This window comes from Camelina sativa, chromosome 16 (genome assembly GCF_030686135.1).
Source record: "Camelina sativa cultivar CO46 ecotype springtype chromosome 16, ASM3068613v1".
Lineage (NCBI taxonomy): Eukaryota > Viridiplantae > Streptophyta > Magnoliopsida > Brassicales > Brassicaceae > Camelina > Camelina sativa.
The window spans coordinates 7,300,109-7,323,281 of NC_141895.1; the positions used below are offsets into that span (position 1 = coordinate 7,300,109).

A 23,173-nucleotide genomic window follows, 5' to 3' on the forward strand; every position below is an offset into this window, starting at 1 on the left:
TGCTTTGTCTCCCAAATAGAATGGGAAAAGCCTGAGTTTGAACCCATCCTCACTAACTCCATTTATCTTTGTGATGCTACAGAGCATACTAAACTCATCCAGATGATCCAATGGGTCCTCCATTGGCAATCCATGAAACTTATTACTCTGTATCATCTGGATGAGACTACTCTTGATCTCAAAATTGTTGTTTTGGACAGCAGGTGGCACAATGGCATTCCTTTGAGTGTGAGTAGATGGAGCATCTCCTGCTCCTATGTTGGTCCTTGCTTGAGGAGCTGGTGGAACGTTTTGATTGTTTATTGTCTCCTCAATGATTGCTGGTTGCGGTTGCACTTGTTGTTGTCTGAGTAGCCTTGGTCTGTCGATGTTGTCAATGAAAGGACTCAGGTTCTGACTACCTTTGGATCGTGTTTGCATGCACATGAAAGTAATTGAGTGTGTACACGAGGGTCTACTCGATCCAGGTGATCGAGTGACGGGTCGGGTGGGTGCTCGGGTTGTACCTGAGATTGAAAACAAACAAGAACGAAAGCAAACAAGTCAGACTCTGAACCAGTATAAACAAAAGAACTTGATCTAGCAAGTGCTGAAATCCTAAATGTAGCAAAATAAAATCAACCAAATGGCAACGGCGCCAAATTGATAGCAGGTTTTTCACCCAGGGTATCAATTCCCTATGCTGTTGTAGTACAAAGGGTTATCAATTCAAATGGTTGTTTATGCTACCAAGAAGGATGCAATCAGAACAATGCAAGTCAAGCCAAGCAATTATGGGTTTTATCTAACAATATTAAAATAATAAAAGAAAAGAATATAAACAAAGAACCACACGACCTAAGCACTCGATGCAAGCATTCGAGTACAGGATCGGGTAGGGTGATCGAGTAAGCAAATGAAATATGAACAACTCGAGGGGTTACTCGATGTAGGTTATCGTGTACCTGATCGGGTAAGAGATCGAGTGATGAATGAAAATGAAAGCAATTAAAATACGAAAGCTTCTAAGGATGGGGTAATCGAATCCTAAGTGTTCCTAACCAGTACAGATGCCTTACATGTCTCAAGACAATATTTCCTAGACAATGAATCTCTAAAATCTTGTTAAAACACTCTCGTGATAGAAAAAATCAACCTTGATCACTCCCCTACCCAACTCTCGTTGAAAAAACATGACCAAGCAGGCATTAAGATCCGATTCATTATTGTCAGTAAACCCCTTACTCATCTAATCTCTTCGGCTAGGTGTAAACCTCTAGCATTCGTTAATTAAAGCATCTCATCTACATCTCTCGGTGGTAAAACACCTTACATCTAATCTCACCCTCTCGGTTTGTTGACAACATTAAGAACACCAATCTAGAAGGAAATGTATTAAACATATTCAATCAACTAAGACATCCTAACCGATCCAGAACACAATATCATCTATCCCATCTCTAGAAACTTTACTTCACTACTCGGAAATCATAGCAAGAAACATAACAACAAGTATGAAAGAAAATTGCATTATATTAAACGATAATGTAGAGGAATAAGAGTAAAAGAAAGAAATCTAAAGAAATGATTAAAAGTTATGAAATAAAATCTAAAACAAAAGGGAAAAGTGTTTGAGTCGCTCAGTTATCTCACAGAAGCTCTTGCTCTCTGGTTTGAGGGTCTGCGGCGTGCTCGTTTGCGAGGAAGGAGAGGAGGGGTTTATATATGGAAACCCCTTTGACCTAGCTTCCCAGACCTGCCCGATGGTCCACTCGATGGGGTACACGAGGATGAAGTCAGGTTACTCCTCGGATAGATCTTCGGGTTGTTCTTCCGGCTCTTGGATCCTCCTCGATCGTGTTGGGGTTAAGACTTGCTCTTCCAGCTTGATGGCTCCTTCGGGTACATGCTCGGGTTTGTCCTTGTTTTTCCCCATTCTAGGCTCTTAAGCACCTGTTTTCATCCAAAATATGCAAATGCAAAAATGCAACACCCTAAATGGCCTAAAAGTGAATTCCTACAATTAATGACCTAAAAATTCTAGGTTAAGGGTATGAACAATGCAAAATATGGAGAAAAAAGGATGCTAAAAACATGTAAAATAGATAGTTATCAGTGGTTTCTGTTGAGCCTCGAGACCCAAGTCTTGTACGACATCATATAGTTGAGGAGGTATAGCGAGACGGAAGTGTTGGATGTGTCACCTTGCAGCTCGGTGGACTATCTTCGTCAAGATCTTGAGTATTTGGAAAGGGAATGAGAATCATGTTGAAATGATTTTCGCAGATGAGAAGGTATTTTATCTCTCTCATGGATTGACTCTTTTCATTATCTACTAAGTTTATTTTATTACAGAAGTTTATTCCAGAAGTTTATAAACCCGTTTTCGTTATCTTAGTTATATTATTCTATTTTGATTATGAAATAACAGGGATCTAGAATTGATGTTTCTATTCCTCCAATCAAATATAAAGAGAAATTTAAGAGATACCTGAAGGAAGGCGAATGGTATCTCTTGAACTTCTTCAAAATTATTGTAACTCCAAGGTCGAATCCATACACTCTTCATCTCGTGCATCTTCTGTTTGTTGAGAAAACAACAATGGAACCTATCGGTCCAAAATAACCGAGTCAGTTCTTTCAATTTACTTCAACCATAGAAATTGCAAATGCTACAGAAGCTGATAAAAAAGAGTTGTTGGTATGTTTTCTTTGTTTGGCTTTAATAAATTGAAAGACTTCATTGTTTATTGATACTGATTATTCAATATATGTTACATAGATGCATGTGGACTGCTTATGGATGTATCTCAAATTTCGAAGATACATTATATAGATAGGGCTCGAGGGTGTGAATCTGAAGCAAATATGGTCATGTTCAAACTTAAAGATTCCAAGTAAGTTACTTAACCGTTCTATATATATAAATTTTCTATAGTTGATGAATTTTTTCTTTCATATTTCAGTGGACTTGAACCCAAAGAGGAAGATGACGTTTTTATGGAGGTTGTTGAGCAAAACTTTTAATGTTTCATGTTCTTGGATTTTTATGGAAGTTACTGAATTTAACTTTATGTAATTGAATGTTTTATTTTAGAAGTAATTGGAACATTATATATAAAATTATCTATGTTTAGAGTTATTATTTTGGAGATTATTGGTTAATCTCCAAAAAGTATTATCTATTTGGAGAGAATTGGAAATATTGAATATTAGAGTGGAAATTTTAAAATTGGTGTTGTAGATTAGGAGTTTGTCTTGAAGTATAGATTTATATTGAGAAGTAAAGGAAATTAAAATTACTTTTAAATCAATACTTTAGAACGGTAACAACTAGACAATTCATCTTTATTATACATAGTGTACCATGTTTTGTATAAACTGAAAAAAATAAGGAAAAATATATATATGCAAGTAAATCTGTAACAAGACAGCGAAAATCGAGAGATACTTCAACTGCGTTTGAGATAAATTTTCCAATATTACTTCAATCAAAGAAAATTTGGGCTTAAATTATGTATATTAAAATAGATATTATTTAATACTTATAGGTAAATCATAGGAAAAGAACTTCTATCAACTTTGTGTTAATGAGAATATTAGAAAAACAACTTAGAGAGTGAAGAATGAAGAAGAAGAGACATTTGTCCGGTAATGGAGTTGATCATTTAAGTCAAGAGAGAAAGAAGAAATGTACTACTAAAACCAGTGAACACATCAGCTACCATGAGAATTCTAATACTATTCAAGAAAAAAACTATACTATCAATCTTAAAGGAGTTTATGGAAGGCTTTTCACATATTTGGCTGAGTTAAATACTGTTTCTATTGAAGAATCAATCTATCCAACAGGAAACAACAATAATCAAGGATTAAAAGGTAAATAGTTTATTGTGTGTACCTGTTTTCTTTTTTAGTCCACAATCATTTGCTAATGTATCCTTCGTACTTGTAGGAAATGTGTATCTTTCAGATCAAAACAATAATTTATCACCAATTCCAATCCGAAAAAGTTTAGGTCCAGTCAATACCAACATATACAAGTGTCCTACCTTGGCGAGTATGGATGGAGCAAATTTCCAAATAAATACTTTAGCAACTCCATCATCAACGCGTATGTATTCCATAAATATCTACAATTTAAAATTTGCATTGGAAAAGTATAAGTATCTATAATTAACATAAGCTGTATTTTGTAGTGACAGGGGTAGACCAAAACATTGATCTTTATGGGAACTACACACCTGTGAACATAATCCAAACATATGCATCACTTGCAGATCATGATCTCTGTGAGTTAATACGAAGCACCTCTAAGAAAGGTAAATGAGTTTCTTACAATATATATTTGTATGTTAATAAAAGAACAAAATAGATGTTTGCTTGCTGGTAGTTACCTGTTTTGCAGAGGGTAACTCTAATCTGTCTATCGTGGATATACGACAATACAACACTCCAGTTGGAACAAACCATCTTATTGATGATCTGCGAAAGGAAGCAATCAAATGTAAGCAAAACAAATACATTAGAGTTATAGAATAATGAGTTTTGTTTGGTTATTCTCTCAACTTTTCTGTACAAAAGCAGCTACGGTCGAAGAGGGATTACATAATATCCATTTCAAATTGCCTAGAGATAACTCTGGAATATGTACAAATCTATTTGGGTCTGTAGAAACTGTAATTGCTGAAGGTAAGTTTAATTCCTTTATTTACTCTAATAAATTATTTTCCCGGACATTGCTGGCATAATCCTTATTCAAAATTGTCTAGATGTAAGGACAACCCGTCAGTTCAAAAGAAAATGAAGGTAAAATCAAGAAGAAAAGAGTTGTAAATCGTGTTGTAGAAGACATTACAAACCAACCTCACTTTATGAGAAGACAGACGGAAGAGAATTCTACCAAAGGTAATATTTAATACCTGCAAAACAGGATTAGGTAAAGGTCCTAAACAATTCCAACTACATGGCCAGAATTTCCACAAGATTGGAAGTATGAAACCAGAAGATGGAGATTATGCAAAGTTTTCACAGCTGTATATAGTAGATACAAAGAATGAGGTTGAAAACAGATCATCTGTTATGAGGTACACCGATTCGTTACTATTGTACCATTAATTTAAAAACCTTCTTAATGAAATCTAATTTATTTTTCATATTAATTCTGTATAGCTTTGGAAAAAAAAGAGGAAGATTCACAGGGAAAAAGGGTATAAGAAAGGAACTCATTGCCAGACTAATTAAAATGGTTGATGACGTAAACCCTTATGTACATGCATTTAGACAAGCGAAAGATAAGTTTGATACTAATGAAGAAGAAATATTCCATATGCGCATACTTAGTGATCGTGTAGGGAAGGATGGTAGAACATATTCTATGCCAACGGCATCTGAAGTTGTTGCATTGATTCCAGGGGATTTTCGTCCAGAGATGGCTGGACGTGATATTGTTGTGCAAGAGAAGAGTAGTGGAAGGCTACAAAGAATAAGTGAAGTACATGTTTCTTACTTGGCACTACAATATCCTCTAATTTTTTCCTATGGTGAAGATGGTTTCAGAATTGGAAACTAGAAGGGCTTTAGAGGTGACAATCCAGATACAGAAAATAAGTTTATTAGTCTTAGACAGTGGTTTGCTTTCAGGATCCAAGAAAGAGAGAATGAATCCCAAACTCAGTTAAGGTCTAAGCGTCTTTTCCAACAGTTTTTGGTAGATGCATACACGAGTCTGGAATCAAATAGGTTGAAGTATATTAAATTTAACCAGTCGAATCTAAGATGTGATCATTACGCATCTCTTGAAGCAGCAGTCGAAGGTGGAAACAATAACATGGAAGAGCAGGGACAACAAGTTTGAATCCCCGCATCTTTTACTGCCGGACCTCGCTATATGTTGCAGAGTTATTATGATGCCATGACTACATGTAAACAGTATGGGTTTCCCGACTTATTCATTACTTTTACATGTAATCCCAAGTGGCCAGAAATAACAAGGTACTTGAAGAAGAGAAAATTGAATTCAGATGATAGACCATACATTATTTGTCGGATATTCAAGATAAAACTTGAGTCTCTTATGAGATTTAACCGAAGAACATATTCTTGGCAAGACTACAGCCGGTAAGTATTATGTTGAGCTTCCTAAATTAAATTCTTACGTTTGATTTTAATTACAATTTGTTTCTACTATTGCAGCAATGTATACCATTGAATTTCAGAAACGTGGACTACCCCATGCTCATATCCTTCTATTTATGGATCAAAGTTGTAAATTACCAACAGGCGATGATATTAACAAGATCATATCTGCTGAGATTCCAGATAAGCTTCAAGATCCTGAACTATACGATGTTGTAAAGGATTGCATGATCCACGGACCGTGTGGTGCGGCTAACCCAAATTCACCATGTATGGTTGATGGAAAATGTTCCAAATTTTTCTCTAAGGTCCATGTTGAAGATACAAGTGTTTGCAAAGATGGATATCCTGTATATAGGAGAAGAGTATCTACGTCTTATGTAGAGAAGAATGGAATAAAGTGTGATAACAGATATGTTGTTCCTTATAATCATCTCCTATCATTGCGCTATCGGGCTCACATCAATGTTGAGTGATGCACCAATCTGATTCCATCAAGTACTTATTTAAGTATATTAACAAGGGACAAGATCGTGTAGCATTTGTGATAGAACCTAAAAACAAAACTACTTCAGATGATAATTGTGTCGGTAATGGTTCAAACATCACAAAGGAAGCAGGGACGGGTGATACTTCATCTTCTATAAATCTCGAAGAAAAGAAAAAAGATGAAGTAAAAAACTGGTTTGATTGCAGGCATTTGTTTTCTCCATTATTTAAAAAATTGAAGTATATTATTGGCTGTTTGTGTAGGAAAAATGTTAATCACATATTTTTTTTTTTTGAAGATATGTATCAGCTTCAGAAGCAGCTTGGAGGCTTTTCAAATTTCCAATACAGTATAAAAGCATACCAGTTATGAAACTTTTGTTCCATCCTCCAGGAAAGCAACCAGTATATTACAAAGAAAAAGAGAACATTGAAGATGTTTTGGAAAGAAGAGCTAATGTAGATTCTATGTTCATGGCCTACCTCAAACTGAATCAAGTTAACGAGTTTGCTAGACAGTTCACTTATGCTGAAATACCAAAATATTTTACTTGGGATGGTAAAAAGAAGCAATGAAAGCTTAAGGAGAGAGGTTTCTCTATAGGAAGAATCTACATTAACGGTAACGGGAAGAGACATGCCTTTAGCATGTAATCAGGACAAAAATCATCCTCAATCCACTTTGACGCCTTGGAAGAATAGTAAGAAGCAGTATCTTGAAGCAAGAATATTTCAAAATCCTATTCATATGTTTCCAAAGTTCCCATCCCATTCTTCACATAGACATCTAATATGCTTTTCACTAGTTCCCTATCAATCTCTTCGCCCTCCCGTTCTTTATGAATCTGGCAAATACCATTTTTGTTAGATAGAAACAAACAATTATAGCCTGAACCAGAGATTTTTTCATTACTGATACCAAATTCTTACAAGTGCTAATACAGCTTCTTTGGCAGTGGAGTGCATCTCACGATAAACCTGAGGTAAATAATTGCATATCGAAGGTTACAAAAAAAGTTCAGAGGCAGTGAGAAATTAGAACCTATAGGAATTTTCATGACAGACCAGGTCGTGGAAGCATGTCAAACCAACTTCTCTCAGTGTTAGAATGGCGCCGCCTCACAAACGAAGTCACGGTCAATATAATTAAAGAATCTGGCTAACCAACAAACAAAAACATTAGGTTTATTTCACCTTGTAACAAGCTCTTCTAACATATATTCATCATGCTTCTCCCTTAAAGAAGGCAACACCTAAACAACACATAAAAGAAATATTAAACTGCTGAATTAGGGTTTTTTTTTTTAACATGTCTTATTTGCACAATATCCAAGAATTAAGCCAAGACATAAAACTTTGGTACTCACTGTTTGGATAGTATAATCTTCAATTACTTGGCGAAACTTATCATACAGCTGCTATGAGTAATCATCATCGGTTCTCTGGATGCACATATTGTAGATAGTCCTGTGATTACATACATAAGAAACTACTGTTGTAGGTACCCGTACGTATATGTAGAGCTGTTCACAAACAAACATTACATATGAAGGCTTACGTACGTGTATAATTTCATATAATAAGTAACTTTAAATGGTGGTTCAGGCTCTCCTTCTATAATTTTTATTAGCTTGGTAATGCCTTTATGCATGTAAGACCATCCTTCCTGAAAGTTATGGACCATCCTTCTAAAATCTGTTTCAAGCAATCTTGAGTAATCTGTTAAATCCAGGCTTTACTATGGACTTTCAACTCAAAACCAATTGGCAATGAGTGTAGAGACTTTTTGAGGGATATTTGACACGAACATTGTAGGCTTCCAACTCAAAACTAATTGGCAATGAGTGGAGAGACTTTCTGAGGAATATTTTACACGAACACCTCCCCTACGTTCATGAATGACCATCTGAAGCGTGGACATATGTGGGAACAACATCCACGGGGTGGCCCAACAATCAACCTGCTTTGATACCATATTAAATTTGGACTTTAGTGTGGGATTACAACTCAAAATTTATTGGCAATGAGTGGAGAGACCCTAACCCTTTATATATTACTTAAATCCTTTCACATCTTTCTGATGTAGGATATTTTACACTAACATAATCAAATCCTAATAAAGTAATAGACATAATTAAGATAATTGCAATAGAGTTAGGTCTTAATAGATTATCATTATCGGTACTTTAGAAACCACCTTAACGATACTCGACACTAACCTTATCACGAACCCTAAACTAAAACTAATCAAGAGTTCTTTTAAGGTAAATTGGCAAGAATAACTCAAAAAAAAAATTATAATTCACCCACTAACCATACTAACCATATAAACCTTATATACTCTGTATTTTATGTATTAATTACATATATCATCCTTACCCCAACCACCCCCTACCACCACAACCACCACCACCCGTGCCACCACCTCCGCCACCATCTCCGACGACCATCTCTGGCAACCAATTCCAACAATAAACTCTAGCGATCAACTCCGGCGAACTTATCCGGTGAACTTTTCTGGCGAACTTTTCCGGTGAACTTCTCCGGCAACTTTCTCTAGCGATAAACTTCGGCGAACTTCTCTGGCGACTACCTCCGCCGACCGGCCACCATCAACCACCACCTATTAACCCTAAATTGGTAATTTTCTAAACTCCTAATCCTAATTTCCTAATGTTTTCAAATAGTTAGTTATTTTCTTATATAGTTTTTTGGTTTGGTCAGTGAGCAAATTCACCCTTCTTTTAAAGATGTCTTTTTCACCCAAAAAAAATAATAAAAAAAAAGAGAATTATTTAAACACGTAGAAGCGGAGGTAACCCTAGAACTCGATCAAAATCGTGTAGATTTAGGCATATAGCCATATAGGCTAAAAATTAAGACGTCACGTACCCGAAGATTTAGGAGTATCGAATCCGATTTCACCAATATTAGCTATAAGAATCGTGAGTGCGCGTCCTAGTAGAGAAACGTAGAATTAAAATCTCTCTAGCCCCTTTTGCTCCAATTCCAATTTGAAACCCCCCCCCCCCCACTTATTCTCACTACCCCCTTCTTTAATGAAAGGACGAAACTACCCCTCTTACAATTTTTAAAAGAAAATTGAACATCCTAGTTGTACCAGTTGCACCTTGCATATCCCCTAGTTGTACCAGTTGCACCTCGCATATCCCCTAGTTGTACCAGTTGCACCCCGCATATCCCCTACTTGTACCAGTTGCACCCCGCATATCCCCTAGTTGTACCAGTTGCACCCCGCATAATGGGATTCAAATCCTGGGCGCACGCGCGTGCGCATGGAGCTCGCAACCACTGAGATACTGTGTTTTTTGTTGAACACTTACAGATTTAATTATATTTAACTTTTAATAACCTTTATTAAGGGTAATATTATCTTTTTACCATTTGGGGGCTAAATAGAATGAAATTAGAGGAGAAGGGGCTAGAGAGATTTTAGTCCAGAAACGTAGGTATAGAACCAAGGAAGAGAACTGTTTTAACCTTTTTCGTAAACAGTAGGAAAAAAATTATATTTTATCAATATGCCACATAGATTTCTTTTTTATAATTTCTATTTTATAAAAATAAATTGAAAATAAATTGAAAATAACTTGAAATCATGCCAAAGTAACAAACTGTCCAAAACACGTTCTTACACATATTATTATTCGAGAAAAAAAAAAGTTACGGAACATTTATTTTTACTTACGGTCCTACTTTTCCTCCAACTGCTCACCCATGATTTCCATCTCCTTTTGTAACTATGAATTACAGTTTTATCTCTCACATATGTATTTGTTTTTATATTAAACAGACTGATCCGTTTTTTTAATATACTATTATTCAATGATCTCCTACTCACTAACATCATATCCAAATCAATAACAACAGCTGATAACAACAATAAATCCAATAACAAATAAAAATTAAAGAAATAACTTAATATCAATCCAACAACAACCCAGAACATAAAACAAATCATAAAAACTAGCAATCCTAACATCCGTTCTAGACCACTAAGTTCCACTCTAGTATCCTAATAAAGACACCGAGCAAACAACCGAGCCTCTAGAATATCCTTCTCTTCATGGCTTTTATTCCACGATCACACTTTGTCTTTACCTGCACCAAAACACAAATGATAGGCATAAGTATTACTAGAAATACTTAGTGAGACAATCCTTCCATCTATTGGACTATACACACAAGCAATAAGATCTCTCATGCCACAATCAACAACAATAAAACAAACCAGGAACATGCACAAAGCAACACGACATAAACCGGTCACTGCAAAAGGGTGTCGACTGACACCAGAAGGTGTCGACTGACACCAGAGGGTGTCGACCAACACTGGTCATCTGGTGTCGACAGACACCACCACTTGTGTCGATCGACACCTGCTCGACATTCCCAAATCCCTAACAGTGTCGACCAACACCTTCACATGGTGTCTACCGATACTCGTCAAGTCCTTGAGTCATCCTCGCGTTGGTGTCGACTAACACCGATGCCGAGCATCAATTCCATTCGAACATAACCACCGAATCTCGTCTCCAAGCTTCTCCTTTTCATTCCACACGATCCGAGGAACGAATCCAAGCCTCAAGAGCTACAAAAACTCACAAACAACCAAAAGAACAACCACCCAACTCATAAAATCACAGAAACAGAGATCTCAGCTTAGAAAAGCCATGGTCATGTACTCACCTTTGCCAAAACAATGAGATCTATACCCAAACAATGAAGCTAGCACAACAGCAATCTTCCCTCCACGTTCCTAGCCTTGGAGCCACACTCCTAGAAAGAAATTCACCCCAAAGAGACAGAGAACTCACCAAAATCTCAAGAACTCTCACAAAGACTTTGTTCTCTTCTCTCTTCTTTCTGAGATGTGAAAAAGCGGCTAAAAGATTTGGGAAGTCGAGTTTTCCCTAATAAACTCGAGTCTTAGGGTTTTCCTAAACCAGCCACGTAAACCGAATGATTAAAATTGAACCGATTAACCCATCTGTACATAGTGTCGACTGACACCACGTGCACCGATACCACAAACAGTGTCGATAGACACCCCTACCAAAACTCCAATTTTTAGTTCACGGGTGTTACATAATAATTCTAAATTTATATATATAAAGTTGATTCTTCTCTCATCTCCTTACTCCACATCAGCATCCACCTAATTAAGGAATGCTAAAATATACCGAATTAAGTAAAATTAATTTAATTATTGAAATAGTAAAAATAATAATATAATTATTTTTAGTAAATAATAAAACTAATAACTACTTAGAAATTAATTAAGTACCAGATATAATAATAAAATTAAAATAGTAAAAACAATTTTATGAATTGTTTTCAGTAATAATGTTATTATTCAAATTTTAAGCAAAAAATAATTATATTCCAAAATTTAGAATGGGTTGATGAGTTTTGGAATGAAATTAAGATTTTAATCCATGGTGGGGTAAAATGATACAACCCGATCTGTTTTTTTCAATAATATATAATTAAGTATCATATACTACTTAATTAAACCAATAACAGAAACATAACTAACCAACCTCCAATAACATGCACTGCAGAAAACATATGACATAACCATCTCTAATTAATAATTAACGAATATTATTACTAACCATCCTAACCAACATCTAGCATACTACTATGGCTGTAAAGACATTGACTTAAAATTTTAGCTAAAGAGAATCTGGTTGTACATGCTTTGACTATAGAAACTATAACTGTTAAAATCTAATTGTTTACCAAAAACTTTTAAAGTTGTAGCTGTTATTTTTATTATTATTATAAATATTAATAATAAATATATATTATGTCTAAATTCAACTCATATAGCACTTTAATGACAAAATAAATTTTATTAATGATAAAATTTTGAAAAATATAATTCAATCAAATATGTGATTTTGTATAAAAACTAATTAAAACAAACAAATAGAAGAATAAGAAATAAATAATTGACACTGTAGACATGAATGTATTAACTTATTAAAATTTTAAATAATGCAAAAGTATAAAAACTAGTGACGACTAGCCCAAATAGCATTAGCAATCTCATCACGGACACCTTCCTTGTATTGTCTCGAACTAACGTCTTGTTCCATCACATTTGGGAGTTCTTCCTCATTTGAGGCATGTACATTGCGAATAAATTATGGAGGGCCATAGTCGCCACGACAATTTGTCTCATCGTTGCGAGCTTATATCTGGCTTCATCTCTCACGGCTCGCCATTTTCGTTTCCATACTCCAAATGTTCTCTCAATAATAGATAGAAGTGATGAATGACAGCGATTGAACATTTCTTTAAACTTCTCTCTGGTTGGTTTCTAAAACCAGATAGGTGATAACGTTATCCTCTATATGGACTAAGAAATCCACGACGTAATGCATATCCTGAATCTCCGAGGTAATATTTACCATCAGGGGGTGTGGATGATATGCTCAAATTAAACCCTAGAGTTACTCTCTCAAATTAAGAGGTCATTGCAGTACTTAGGGGTCGAATTCCACAGAGACTCAAGATCAAACACAATAAATTATAGAGTTTCGTTATTACGCTAAACAGAATGGTTTAAAACAATAAAAGCAATAGCAAAATATTAAATAAAACTGTTGCAAATTCAGAAGATCAAAAAGCTAGGTCTAGGGAATTTCTCAGGAAATTACAAAATATTAAATCAATAAATTAATTAGGATTCAAGCAATTAAAAATCAAATCTAGAACTTTAAACTCTTTTGTAAAATAAATCAGTTCTCACTGCAAATATTATCTAAATTTAAAACCAGAAAATCCAAATCTCTTTGTAAAATTCTAGGTTAAAAACCAGCTTTGAAAACAGGTTTATATTGTTCACAAAATTACTAAATAAAATCTCTTTGGAGAAAGTAATTTTGCTCATCAAAAGGTTTTATCAGGAAAATCAATTATATTCTCATATCAATATATTTTCCTAGATTATTAATTCTAGATGGTCAATCAAGGATTAATATGAAAAACAACATATGATGAAGATCTAGAAAGATAATGAATCATAAATAAACAGATCTAATAAATCATAAAATCCCTGTGAAAAACCTTGAACCTAACAATCAAACTACTCAGATATATTCAATGAAGAACAAAACATAATTCTGAATAATAAGCAATTGAGATTAAAAGAGTAAAGAGGCAGTTCAAGAATTCTTCTCTCAAAGTAGTTCAGATCTCTCTCCCAAAAGCTCTCAAAATCTCATAGGGTTGCAGAAAATAAAACTTGCTAGAATAAAACTTAAGGGTTTGTAAAACCTAAAAATACTATTTATATGTCCTAAAACACGTTAGGGACTTGTGTTACAAATATGGAAAATTTCGGGCAACTTTGTAAAACTTCCAAATTTGTGATTCTTCATCGGCTGAAGAGAGTGTCGACCGATGCTCCTTAGTGGTGTCGATTGATGCCCTTGTTTTGATCCGAGTCCAAATTGATTCTTCGAGATTTATGCTTCAAAATGATCCAAATTGCTCCAATTTGCTCCTTCTGTGCCAAAGTCCTAGAAAACCTGCAAAGACTCAAAAACATCCTAGAAAATAAATCAAAAGACTCAAAAAGACTCCTTATATCATGGTTAAAAATCACAAAAACCATGATATATCAGTGGAAAATCAGAATCACCTTCCATAGCAAGCAAGAGAACTTTGGCATCATGTGCAAATCCGGGAATACCAACATAAATATATGTAAACAGCATGTCTATGTTACATATTGTGAGGATCATGTGCTCATAGTTGTATCGCCATGCCAATCCCAATATCTTTGTTTATGTTGTCCAGAAACCATGACAGGTACATGTGTTCCATCAATTCCACCGATAAATCCTTTAAAATTAGGCCAATGAAGTCGGTCAGCTTGCAATTTTGGATGAACTTGTATAAGAGTTGTAAGATTTGGTGCAAACATATCAGTGGCCATCAACACAACTGCATCAAGAACTTCATGAAATTTCTGGAGACTGTCTCAGCTGAATGCTCGAATGTACGCATTGCATTCCTTTGTGTTATGTTATGTCCGCACATGTGTAAAAACATAGCCACACTCTCTTTGGGAGACATGTTAGATGTGTCGCGCAAACCATATTTTTCTTCAAGATGGCTGCATAATTTGCTAAAAATCTCCGGCCACATCCTTAACATATTGTGGCATTGTTGTGGATGACCATTGATCATATCATGAAGTAAATTACTTCCTCGGACTCCATCTGAACATAAAGGCCCCACGACTCTAATATCTGGATCATCTTCAAGCAATGAATCATCACCTTCTTCATCTTCAAGTATTTCCCATAACAATAATTTCTATATCAAAAAGGGGATGAAACTTAGTAATCAAATTAATTAAAATACAAATCAATAGATTTTGAAAATGTGTCTTCGACATTACCTTACGTGAAGATGATGATGATGATGCCATAACTCTGAAATCTTTTACAAGAATGGTTTTTATTTACAAATGAAATAGAAATACATAGTGATTTATAGGGTGAACATACATAACTACAGTATTTATAACTTTTCAAGTGATTGTTTTCCTTAGAATTAGCTCGTAGATAGCCTAAAATTTAGTTGGTTTGTTGACAACTGACCGATCTACATGTGCTAAGTTTTTTGAGTCAACCCCAATTAAATATGATCGTCTAGTCATATATTTATATAATACATTAAAAATACATATATCATTAAGGAAAGAAAGCTAAAAACTTATTTTAATAGTAAAGAATGCTAAAACTTTTTAAAAAATATATATATAATGTAACCATTTCTTTTAAATATCATGATTAAAAACAAACTAGTCAATATAAATTCTGCTAATAATACATTTGAACAATAAATCAAAAGATAGTAATAATACCAATAGTGAATATAAAATTTCGCTATCAATATTCTGATTTTTATTTTGTTATTCGTGATGATTCTTGATTGGTTATTCTAGCAAATTTAAATAGAGTTTTTTAATTGTTTTGAATGTTTTTTTCCAATTGAGTAGTTATATGAGCAATCAAAAATTTATTAACTACTAATCAATGCATTGTTCGAATGTTATTCTCTTATTAATCATGAATTTCATACTCTTTTATAGTATTACTAGTGATGATGATGAGAATAATTAATTTATTTTTGAAATGGATCTTAAAAGAAAGAGAAAAAAATGAGAAATAATTAATTTATAAAAATAAAGTATGTAAAATATTTATATATACTTTTGTAAAATATTTATATATACTTTTGTAAAATATTTATATATACTTTTGGAGAACTTTTAAATTTAAAAAGCGAGAAAAAATAATGCTTTAAAAGTTTTTTAGTTTTAAAATATGAATTTGATGCTTAAAAAAAACAAGAAAGAGAAGAAAAAAATCAACTATTGGGCCACAACTGATCGGCTCATTAGCCAAATTCTTATATTCATACGAGACTCAATCCCACTAGCCACTCCACTAAAGTTATTGACAAAAAATTGGTTGTCAACACTTAAACATTTTTAAAATTTTAAAAGTGCGTTACTAATTACTTAGGTTGTAACTTTAATAAAGATAAGCAAGACCAACAACAAATAAACGTTGGATCACATTCCAAATGGAGGTGTGTTTGGCCGGAGACTGTTCGACTTCGCACAAGAAGGAGACACAAATCCTATCATCAGCTCTCCCTTTTAACAATTTCTTATCCGTTTCTCTCTTCCAGCTCAAACTAGTGATTCTTCACCTACAGACACTTGGACAATTTTTATTCGTACATGTGATTTTTTAAAACCGGAAAAGTATAGGAGCACCTTCTTAAAGTTGTTGTTTTGCTTTTATTAGGTTTTGTCTTTTACTCTCGTTTTTACAAAAGGCAATCTTTTCTTCTTAATTAGCCAGAGATTTAACGGAGATTACGGATCGCTTAATTAAAGAATAATAAAACCATCGGAGTTGGAGGCTTGAAGCGAGAGCCCACAGAGGCGAGATATTTTCTAACGTGCACACCACAAGGTCTTATTTTAATCTAGATCTGCTCAACTTTGGCTACCAAGTCCAATCTTACTCGGTTACTCCCATATAATAATAATAATAATAATAAGCTGAGACTTCATAGATAAAGGACAAGGAGAAAAAAAAAAGTTATTTCGACAGGTGAGTCAGTTTTGTTTGTTATTGATTTTGCTCTGCTTTGAAAGCTTCTTCATTTTCTGATAGCAGTAAGCTTCTTGGTGTATTTGTTTTGATCAATTCGAGTATATTCTTTGAATTTTTTTTTTTTTTTTTTTTACTTGAATCGTCAAATCCTCAAATGGTTTCTTTTGAGTTTGGATCTAAGAGTAATATAGCCACTCTTGTGAAATTAATAAGGGTTGAGTTTGCTAAACTACTTCAATAACTGTAACCAAATTATATCTCCTCCTATATTTGTCGCATCAGATCACAATCCGACATTGTTCTGAATTTCATTTTTATCTTTTACATTTTGACGTATATTTTTGATAAATGCATTTTGACGTATATGTTATGTACGTTTCTTGCTAATGTTTCCTCTTCATTTTAAAAAGGCTTCACCTCTTCGTTACTATTTAATATATGCAGGATTTATGGCTGATTCAATTATATCATTGGGTGTTGAAAAGCTTTGGGAACTCGTGAGCCAAGAATATGAGCTATTCCAGGGAGTTGAAGAGCAAATTACTGAGCTAAAAGGTGATCTGAACATGTTAATGGCCTTTCTATATGATGCGGATTCAAAGAAACAAACACGTGCACTTGCGAGAAACTGCCTGGAAGAGATAAAGGAAATCACCTATGATGCTGAGGATATAATCGAAACCTTTCTCTTAAAAGGCAGTGGGATCAAGAGTCACATGAAAAGTCTTGCTTGCTTTTCAGGTGGTCGTAGGGAGATTGCCTTGGAAATCACAAGCATCAGTAAGAGGGTCTCCAAGGTTATCAAAGTTATGCAGACTTTAGGCATAAAATCAGACATTATGGACGGTGGAGACTCACAGGCTCAACTAAAAAGGCAACGGGAGACGCGTCATACATTTTCTAGTGAACCTGAAAGCAATCTTGTTGGTTTGGAGAAAAATGTTGATAAATTGGTTGAAGAATTGGTGGAAAACTATAGCACTCATGGGGTATCTGTAACTGGATTGGGTGGTCTTGGCAAAACCACCCTTGTGCGGCAGGTTTTTAATCATGATAGAGTAAAAGATCATTTTGATGGACTTGCATGGGTGTGTGTATCACAAGAGTTTACACGCAAGTATGTGTGGGAGACAATCCTGAAGAATCTTAGTCATGGAGATTACGTTGCTGCTATCAAGGAAGATGAACTACAAAAGAGTCTTATCTCTGAAGATAAATCTAATGATATCAACATATCACTAAATAAAAAGATATCTGATATGAATGAAGACGAACTTCAGGAGAAACTCATTCAATTGTTGGAAACCAAAAAAACTTTGATCGTCTTTGATGACGTATGGACTAGGAAAGACTGGGACATAATAAAGCCAATGTTTCCAGAGAGAAAAGGTAACCTCTCCTCGTACATGTATGCTCTTTTATTTTTAAGTAATGATAGTAAAAAAAAAGCTCATAGATTGCTAACACACTTATGCTTGTTAATAGCAGCTGGTTGGAAGGTGATGCTCACTTCTCGCAATGATGATGTACATCCACAATGTGTCTCCTTTAAGCCAAAAGGCCTTACTCTTGACGAATGTTGGAAACTTTTACAAATGATAGCATTTCCTAAGAACGACACAACTGGTAAGCTTTGCATAAACTTAACATACTATTTATAAATGCTAGATTATAAAATTCAAACAATGTATCAAAGGAAAGGTTTGAATTTATATAGGAGATTAGGATTTAGATTTTACAATTAAATGAAATTATATGACAGATTGGATTTCTAAATGAAAATAAAGGTTTATATTTTTCAAATTAAAAGAAAGAATATGTCGGTTTGGATTTATAAAGTAGTGGCTAGGGTTTTGATTTGTAAATGAGAAAATGAGCTATTCCAAAATACAAAATACACAAATTTGATCGCATCTCTGCCATGAAAATACACAAATCGCATAAGAACTTGAATTCACAGGCAACTTTGATCGCATCTCTGCCATGAACGACGCAAGCTCCTCATCTCTCAGCTTGTTCCTCTCATTCTCTTTTTCCATCATCTTCTCAAGAGCTTCGATACGGTCATCTTTCTCTTGGAGGGCTCGAAAAAGTTCAGGATCACGATCATAAACAAGCATGAAGTCTTTTTGCAACTTTTCCTAATCCAAAGATTCGACCCTTGGTTTGTGGAGTTTCCTGAAATTTAGAACAATTAGAACAAAATGTATAAAAAGAATCATAAGCAAAATTTGTTAAGAACAACCAAAATGTAGAAAAAGAATCATAAGCAAAATGTTCCAAATGAATGGTACTAAGCATAAAGCATGGATATGCTTAAGTAACTTTAAACATCAAAGAGATGAATGGTACTAAGCATAAAGCATGGATATGCTTAAATGAGAACTCAGTAAGACTATTGCACCATAAAGCACAGTATCAACTAAAAACATAAGTCTTCGTTATTGATAACATCTATCTTACAGCAATGAGATAGTGTAGATTTAAGATCCCATACCTGTAATTCCTTTTGTGATAGCGTTAGTAACCCAGACAGTTTTTTCCTCAGCATTACCTTTATCTTTTCCTCGATATATAGGGTGAAAAAATATCTTTCCTACTCAATTACCAACTACATAGCTTGCAAATCTGTTTTATTAAAAAAAAACTATATAAAAAAAGAATTTTAAAATTTAGTCATTCACAACATTCAAACTCTTAAGTAACATTCTAAGTGTATATAGAAACACTTATGATGAAATCATGTTAAATTTTGAAAATTTAATCTTATAGTAGCATAATAGACCAAAACTGATTGTAAGTGTTTTAAGACTTAAGAAATTAGTGTTTGTGAATGTGTTAAGTTATAAAATTTCATATTTCAATACCCTATACCTTAAACCCATCGAAAATATGTCGGTAATATGTGGAAATGTACCCGATGGCTTTCCAATGGAGTCTAAAACACGTGTTAAATGCAGTAAAATTCATAAATCCGAGAAAACTCGTAAGGCCGTTGGGAATCTGTCGTGACTCCGACAGATTATCAACGGACGTATGAGTTTTTTCAAGTTTTATATATTTAAATTTTTATAATTTATTTTCTAAATTATTGTCAACGGAAGACCGATGGATCACCGACACTTTTCAAAAGACTTTAATAACGGTAACATATGACCGGCGGAATAACGACGGTGTTCCGACGAAACTTTCTAACGGACATTGTCTGTTAGGATTCTGTCGGGATATGGTGACTAAATCTTGTTGGTATTGTCCGATGGATTACCAACAGATTATGACGGTTCAAATTTCGTCATATATCAGTCGAAAATCCGTCAGAAATAGCTGACGGGATTCTGTCCGTCGGATATCGCTTTGTTTTCTTGTAGTGAAATAAACAAAATTGTATGTCGATTTATATGATGAGAGTTTAAATTTTATAACTAAACGAAATCATATATCGGTTTGGGTTTATAAAAGAAGATTAAAGTTTAAAAATTTTAATTAAGTAAATTATGTCAATTTGAGTTTATACATAACCATTAGGGTTTAGGTTTTATTTTTGGATTTCTGATTATACGTTGGCAAAAATATATAAATCGTCTCACAATAAATTGTTATTTTATTTAGATATTATTACTTCTTTTAGTTTGTTTAATTAGATTACACGGTGAATTTTGATTGATTAAAAAAAAAAGTCAATAAGAATAGGTTTACACCGACGAATCCAAGAGGGTTGGAAGGTTATAACTTTTTTTTTCTATCAACGTTGGAGCCTTGGAGGGATAGAAAAGAAAACTTTCATCTACAACACATTTGTATTCCCCATTTGTATTTTCACAAACTAACTTATAGAAAGATAGTTAAAAATTAGAAGATTAACAAATCAAATCAGATTTCCACAAACATAGTGGAAAATCATCTTGTTTGTGAAGAAAATAAGTTTTATATCATATAATACTGACACGCACACGAGCTACATATCTTCATAAACAGGGTAGACCTTTCACAATAGACAATAAGCGATCCTGATATAGGATAAGTGGACAACGTACAACCCATTCATAAACCTAAACTGAAAAGGAAAAACACCAAAACTAATGGATAATGCGAAAAAAAGTACTCAAATAAATCTTAGTTATTTTTTTTTTTGGGGATAAAGTTAAGCTCCTATGATTCTACGTGATATCACTAAGATCCTAACGCTAACTGATATAAGCCTCATGATGTTTTGTAGGATATATAATTGATAACGAAATGGTAGTTATGGCTAAGGAGATGAGAAAACATTGTGGAGGACTACCATTGGCTGTGAAAGTGTTAGGAGGGTTGTTAGCTGCCAAACACACATTGCGTCAGTGGGAAATGATATATGAGAATATTAAACATCACATTGTGGGAGGAATTAGTTTTAGTGAGACCGATGGTTGTTCGGTTAAACATGTTCTATCTTTAAGCTTTGAAGGATTACCTAGTTATTTGAAACACTCCTTACTCCACTTAGCCTCTTATCCAGAAGATCACAAAATATCGTTAGAGAAAGTATCTTATGTGTTGGCTGCAGAAGGAATAACAAAGCCTATGGAGTACGAGGGAGCTACCATTCGAGATGTTGTAGATCTCTACATAGAAGAGTTAGTGAAGAGAAATATGGTTATTTCTGAAAGGAACATGTTGACTTGGAGATTTGAAACTTGTCAGTTGCATGATTTGATGAGAGAGATTTGTTTGTTAAAAGCTAAGGAAGAGAAGTTTTTACAGATTGTCACTGATCCAGCATGCAGATCAAGTGTACACTCTCAAACTTGTAGCAAATCACGTAGACTCGTAGTGTACTGCACAGATACTTTTAATGGAGAGAGGCAGATAAAAAATTCCAAACTTAGATCTCTCTTGTTTATTCGAGTTGGGAATGGGTTTTCTTATTCTATAGGATCAAACTTCATGGTGTTACAATTGTTGAGGGTTTTAGATCTTAGTGACGTTGATTTCAAGGGAAGGAAGTTACCCTCTAATATTGGAAAGCTCATCCACTTGAAGTATTTGAGTTTAGCTGGGGCATCTTTATCTCATCTACCTTCATCTTTGCGGAACCTGAAGTCGCTGCTCTATTTAAATCTAAAAATAGTTTCTGGTCTGACCAACATGCCCAATGTCTTTGAAGATATGTTAGAACTGAGATACCTCTGTTTACCATTCAGAACACCTGGTAGGACCAAGTTAGAATTGGGTAATCTACTCAAATTGGAGAAGCTAATGAACTTTTCATCAGATCATAGCAGTCTGACGGATCTTCACGGTATGACAAGGCTAAAGAGTCTCTCAATCTATATCAGTGGCAAAGAAGGGTGGGCTATGGAAACTCTATCTTCAACTCTAAGTAAATTGGGACACTTGGAAAATCTTTCTATAGATTCCACGCCTTTCGTTAATTCAAAACTACCGATGTTGATGAGGTATAACCCAAAGTTACCTGACGTGCAACACTTACCTTCCCATCTTACAACCATATCTCTAGAACGTTGTTGCTTGGTGGAGGATCCAATGCCGATACTAGAGAAGCTACTACAACTAAAGCAGGTTGTTATAGAGTATAAAGCTTTTGTTGGAAGGGTAATGGTTTGCTCGAGCGGTGGATTTCCTCAACTGCACACGCTTAAAATAGTTGGATTAGAATGGTTGCAAGAGTGGCTAGTGGAAAAAGGCTCCATGTCACGTCTTCATACTCTCACTATGGATATGGAGCCAATGTTCAAGAAACTTCCAAATGGGCTTAGATTTATTACTTCGTTAAAAGAACTGACTCTCAGCACAAAAGAAAGAGGATTTGAGAAGAAAGTTGCCAAAGGAGGAGAAGATTACCGAATAGTCAATCACATTCCACTTATTCGAATTCGCTCTCCAACAACACACGGGCAGGTAATATATTCTAATTTCCCCAGTCCAATTACCTGTGAAACTATTTCATAACGAGGATGGGCCGACTTCATTGTTTGATGCAAAACAAAACTGATTGTATGGAAAGTGAATCGTAATGTTTTTTTTTTTTTGGTTTTTGTTGGTTCTAGCTATTCCGAGGCAGCCATTGTATTAAAACAAGTAACTAGTTCTTCTTTATGTTGTGATTAGTTATCTTTAGTCCCGTTCATGCTTAGCGATCCAATTTATAGAGTAAAACATCCCTTGCAATTGAAACTTAAAAAAACCTAAAGATCAAACAAAAAAGTCATTGCTCATTTGCTATCAGGTCAATTTGAATAATAATTTTTGTTCTTCGAAACAGTACATTTCGGTAGTAAACTTTTTATACGCTTTGGGCTAAAATTGTTTTTCATTTTTGACTTTTGAGCGACTCAGTATGATCATCTTGTAACACTTACAACAATTAGCCCCACCATTAGTTGGTTAATGGT

The 23,173-nt window shown here is 34.4% G+C and overlaps 3 protein-coding genes and 1 pseudogene across 12 annotated transcripts; 2 read left to right on the forward strand and 2 right to left on the reverse strand.

Moving 5' to 3' along the window:
* Nucleotides 1–1,490: 1,490 nt before the first annotated feature.
* LOC147925240 (uncharacterized) lies at nucleotides 1,491–5,136 on the reverse strand. Its single transcript, XM_087492534.1, has 7 exons — nucleotides 5,107–5,136; nucleotides 4,846–4,901; nucleotides 4,377–4,464; nucleotides 4,224–4,292; nucleotides 4,032–4,112; nucleotides 3,881–3,945; nucleotides 1,491–2,588 (listed from the first exon to the last, which is right to left on the reverse strand). Exons 1-6 carry the CDS (start codon nucleotides 5,134–5,136, stop codon nucleotides 3,904–3,906), a joined length of 366 nt encoding a protein of 121 aa, XP_087348660.1. The 3' UTR covers nucleotides 1,491–2,588; nucleotides 3,881–3,903.
* Nucleotides 5,137–6,592: 1,456 nt separating this feature from the next.
* On the forward strand, nucleotides 6,593–7,182 carry LOC147925241 (uncharacterized). The gene is made up of 2 exons (XM_087492535.1): nucleotides 6,593–6,813; nucleotides 6,906–7,182. The coding sequence occupies exons 1-2, from the start codon at nucleotides 6,593–6,595 to the stop codon at nucleotides 7,180–7,182; spliced, it is 498 nt and encodes a 165-aa protein (XP_087348661.1).
* Nucleotides 6,976–8,568, reverse strand: LOC104750139 (putative cullin-like protein 2; annotated as a pseudogene). Its single transcript, XR_015585354.1, has 6 exons — nucleotides 8,415–8,568; nucleotides 8,169–8,301; nucleotides 7,974–8,073; nucleotides 7,672–7,859; nucleotides 7,537–7,584; nucleotides 6,976–7,451 (listed from the first exon to the last, which is right to left on the reverse strand). The product of XR_015585354.1 is annotated as a putative cullin-like protein 2 (transcript).
* A 7,949-nt stretch (nucleotides 8,569–16,517) lies between these two features.
* LOC104750140 (NB-ARC domain-containing disease resistance protein) lies at nucleotides 16,518–22,914 on the forward strand. 9 transcript variants are annotated; one of them, XM_010471893.3, is made up of 4 exons: nucleotides 16,518–16,778; nucleotides 17,226–18,170; nucleotides 18,270–18,407; nucleotides 20,998–22,914. In XM_010471893.3, the coding sequence occupies exons 2-4, from the start codon at nucleotides 17,231–17,233 to the stop codon at nucleotides 22,728–22,730; spliced, it is 2,811 nt and encodes a 936-aa protein (XP_010470195.1). In that variant the 5' UTR covers nucleotides 16,518–16,778; nucleotides 17,226–17,230; the 3' UTR covers nucleotides 22,731–22,914. The 9 variants fall into 9 exon arrangements, with proteins under 9 accessions (XP_010470195.1, XP_087346468.1, XP_087346464.1 ...); XM_087490342.1 differs by lacking the exon at nucleotides 20,998–22,914 and adding an exon at nucleotides 18,742–19,105 and having other exon boundaries at nucleotides 16,555–16,778; XM_087490338.1 differs by having other exon boundaries at nucleotides 16,640–16,778; nucleotides 18,267–18,407.
* Nucleotides 22,915–23,173: the final 259 nt, after the last annotated feature.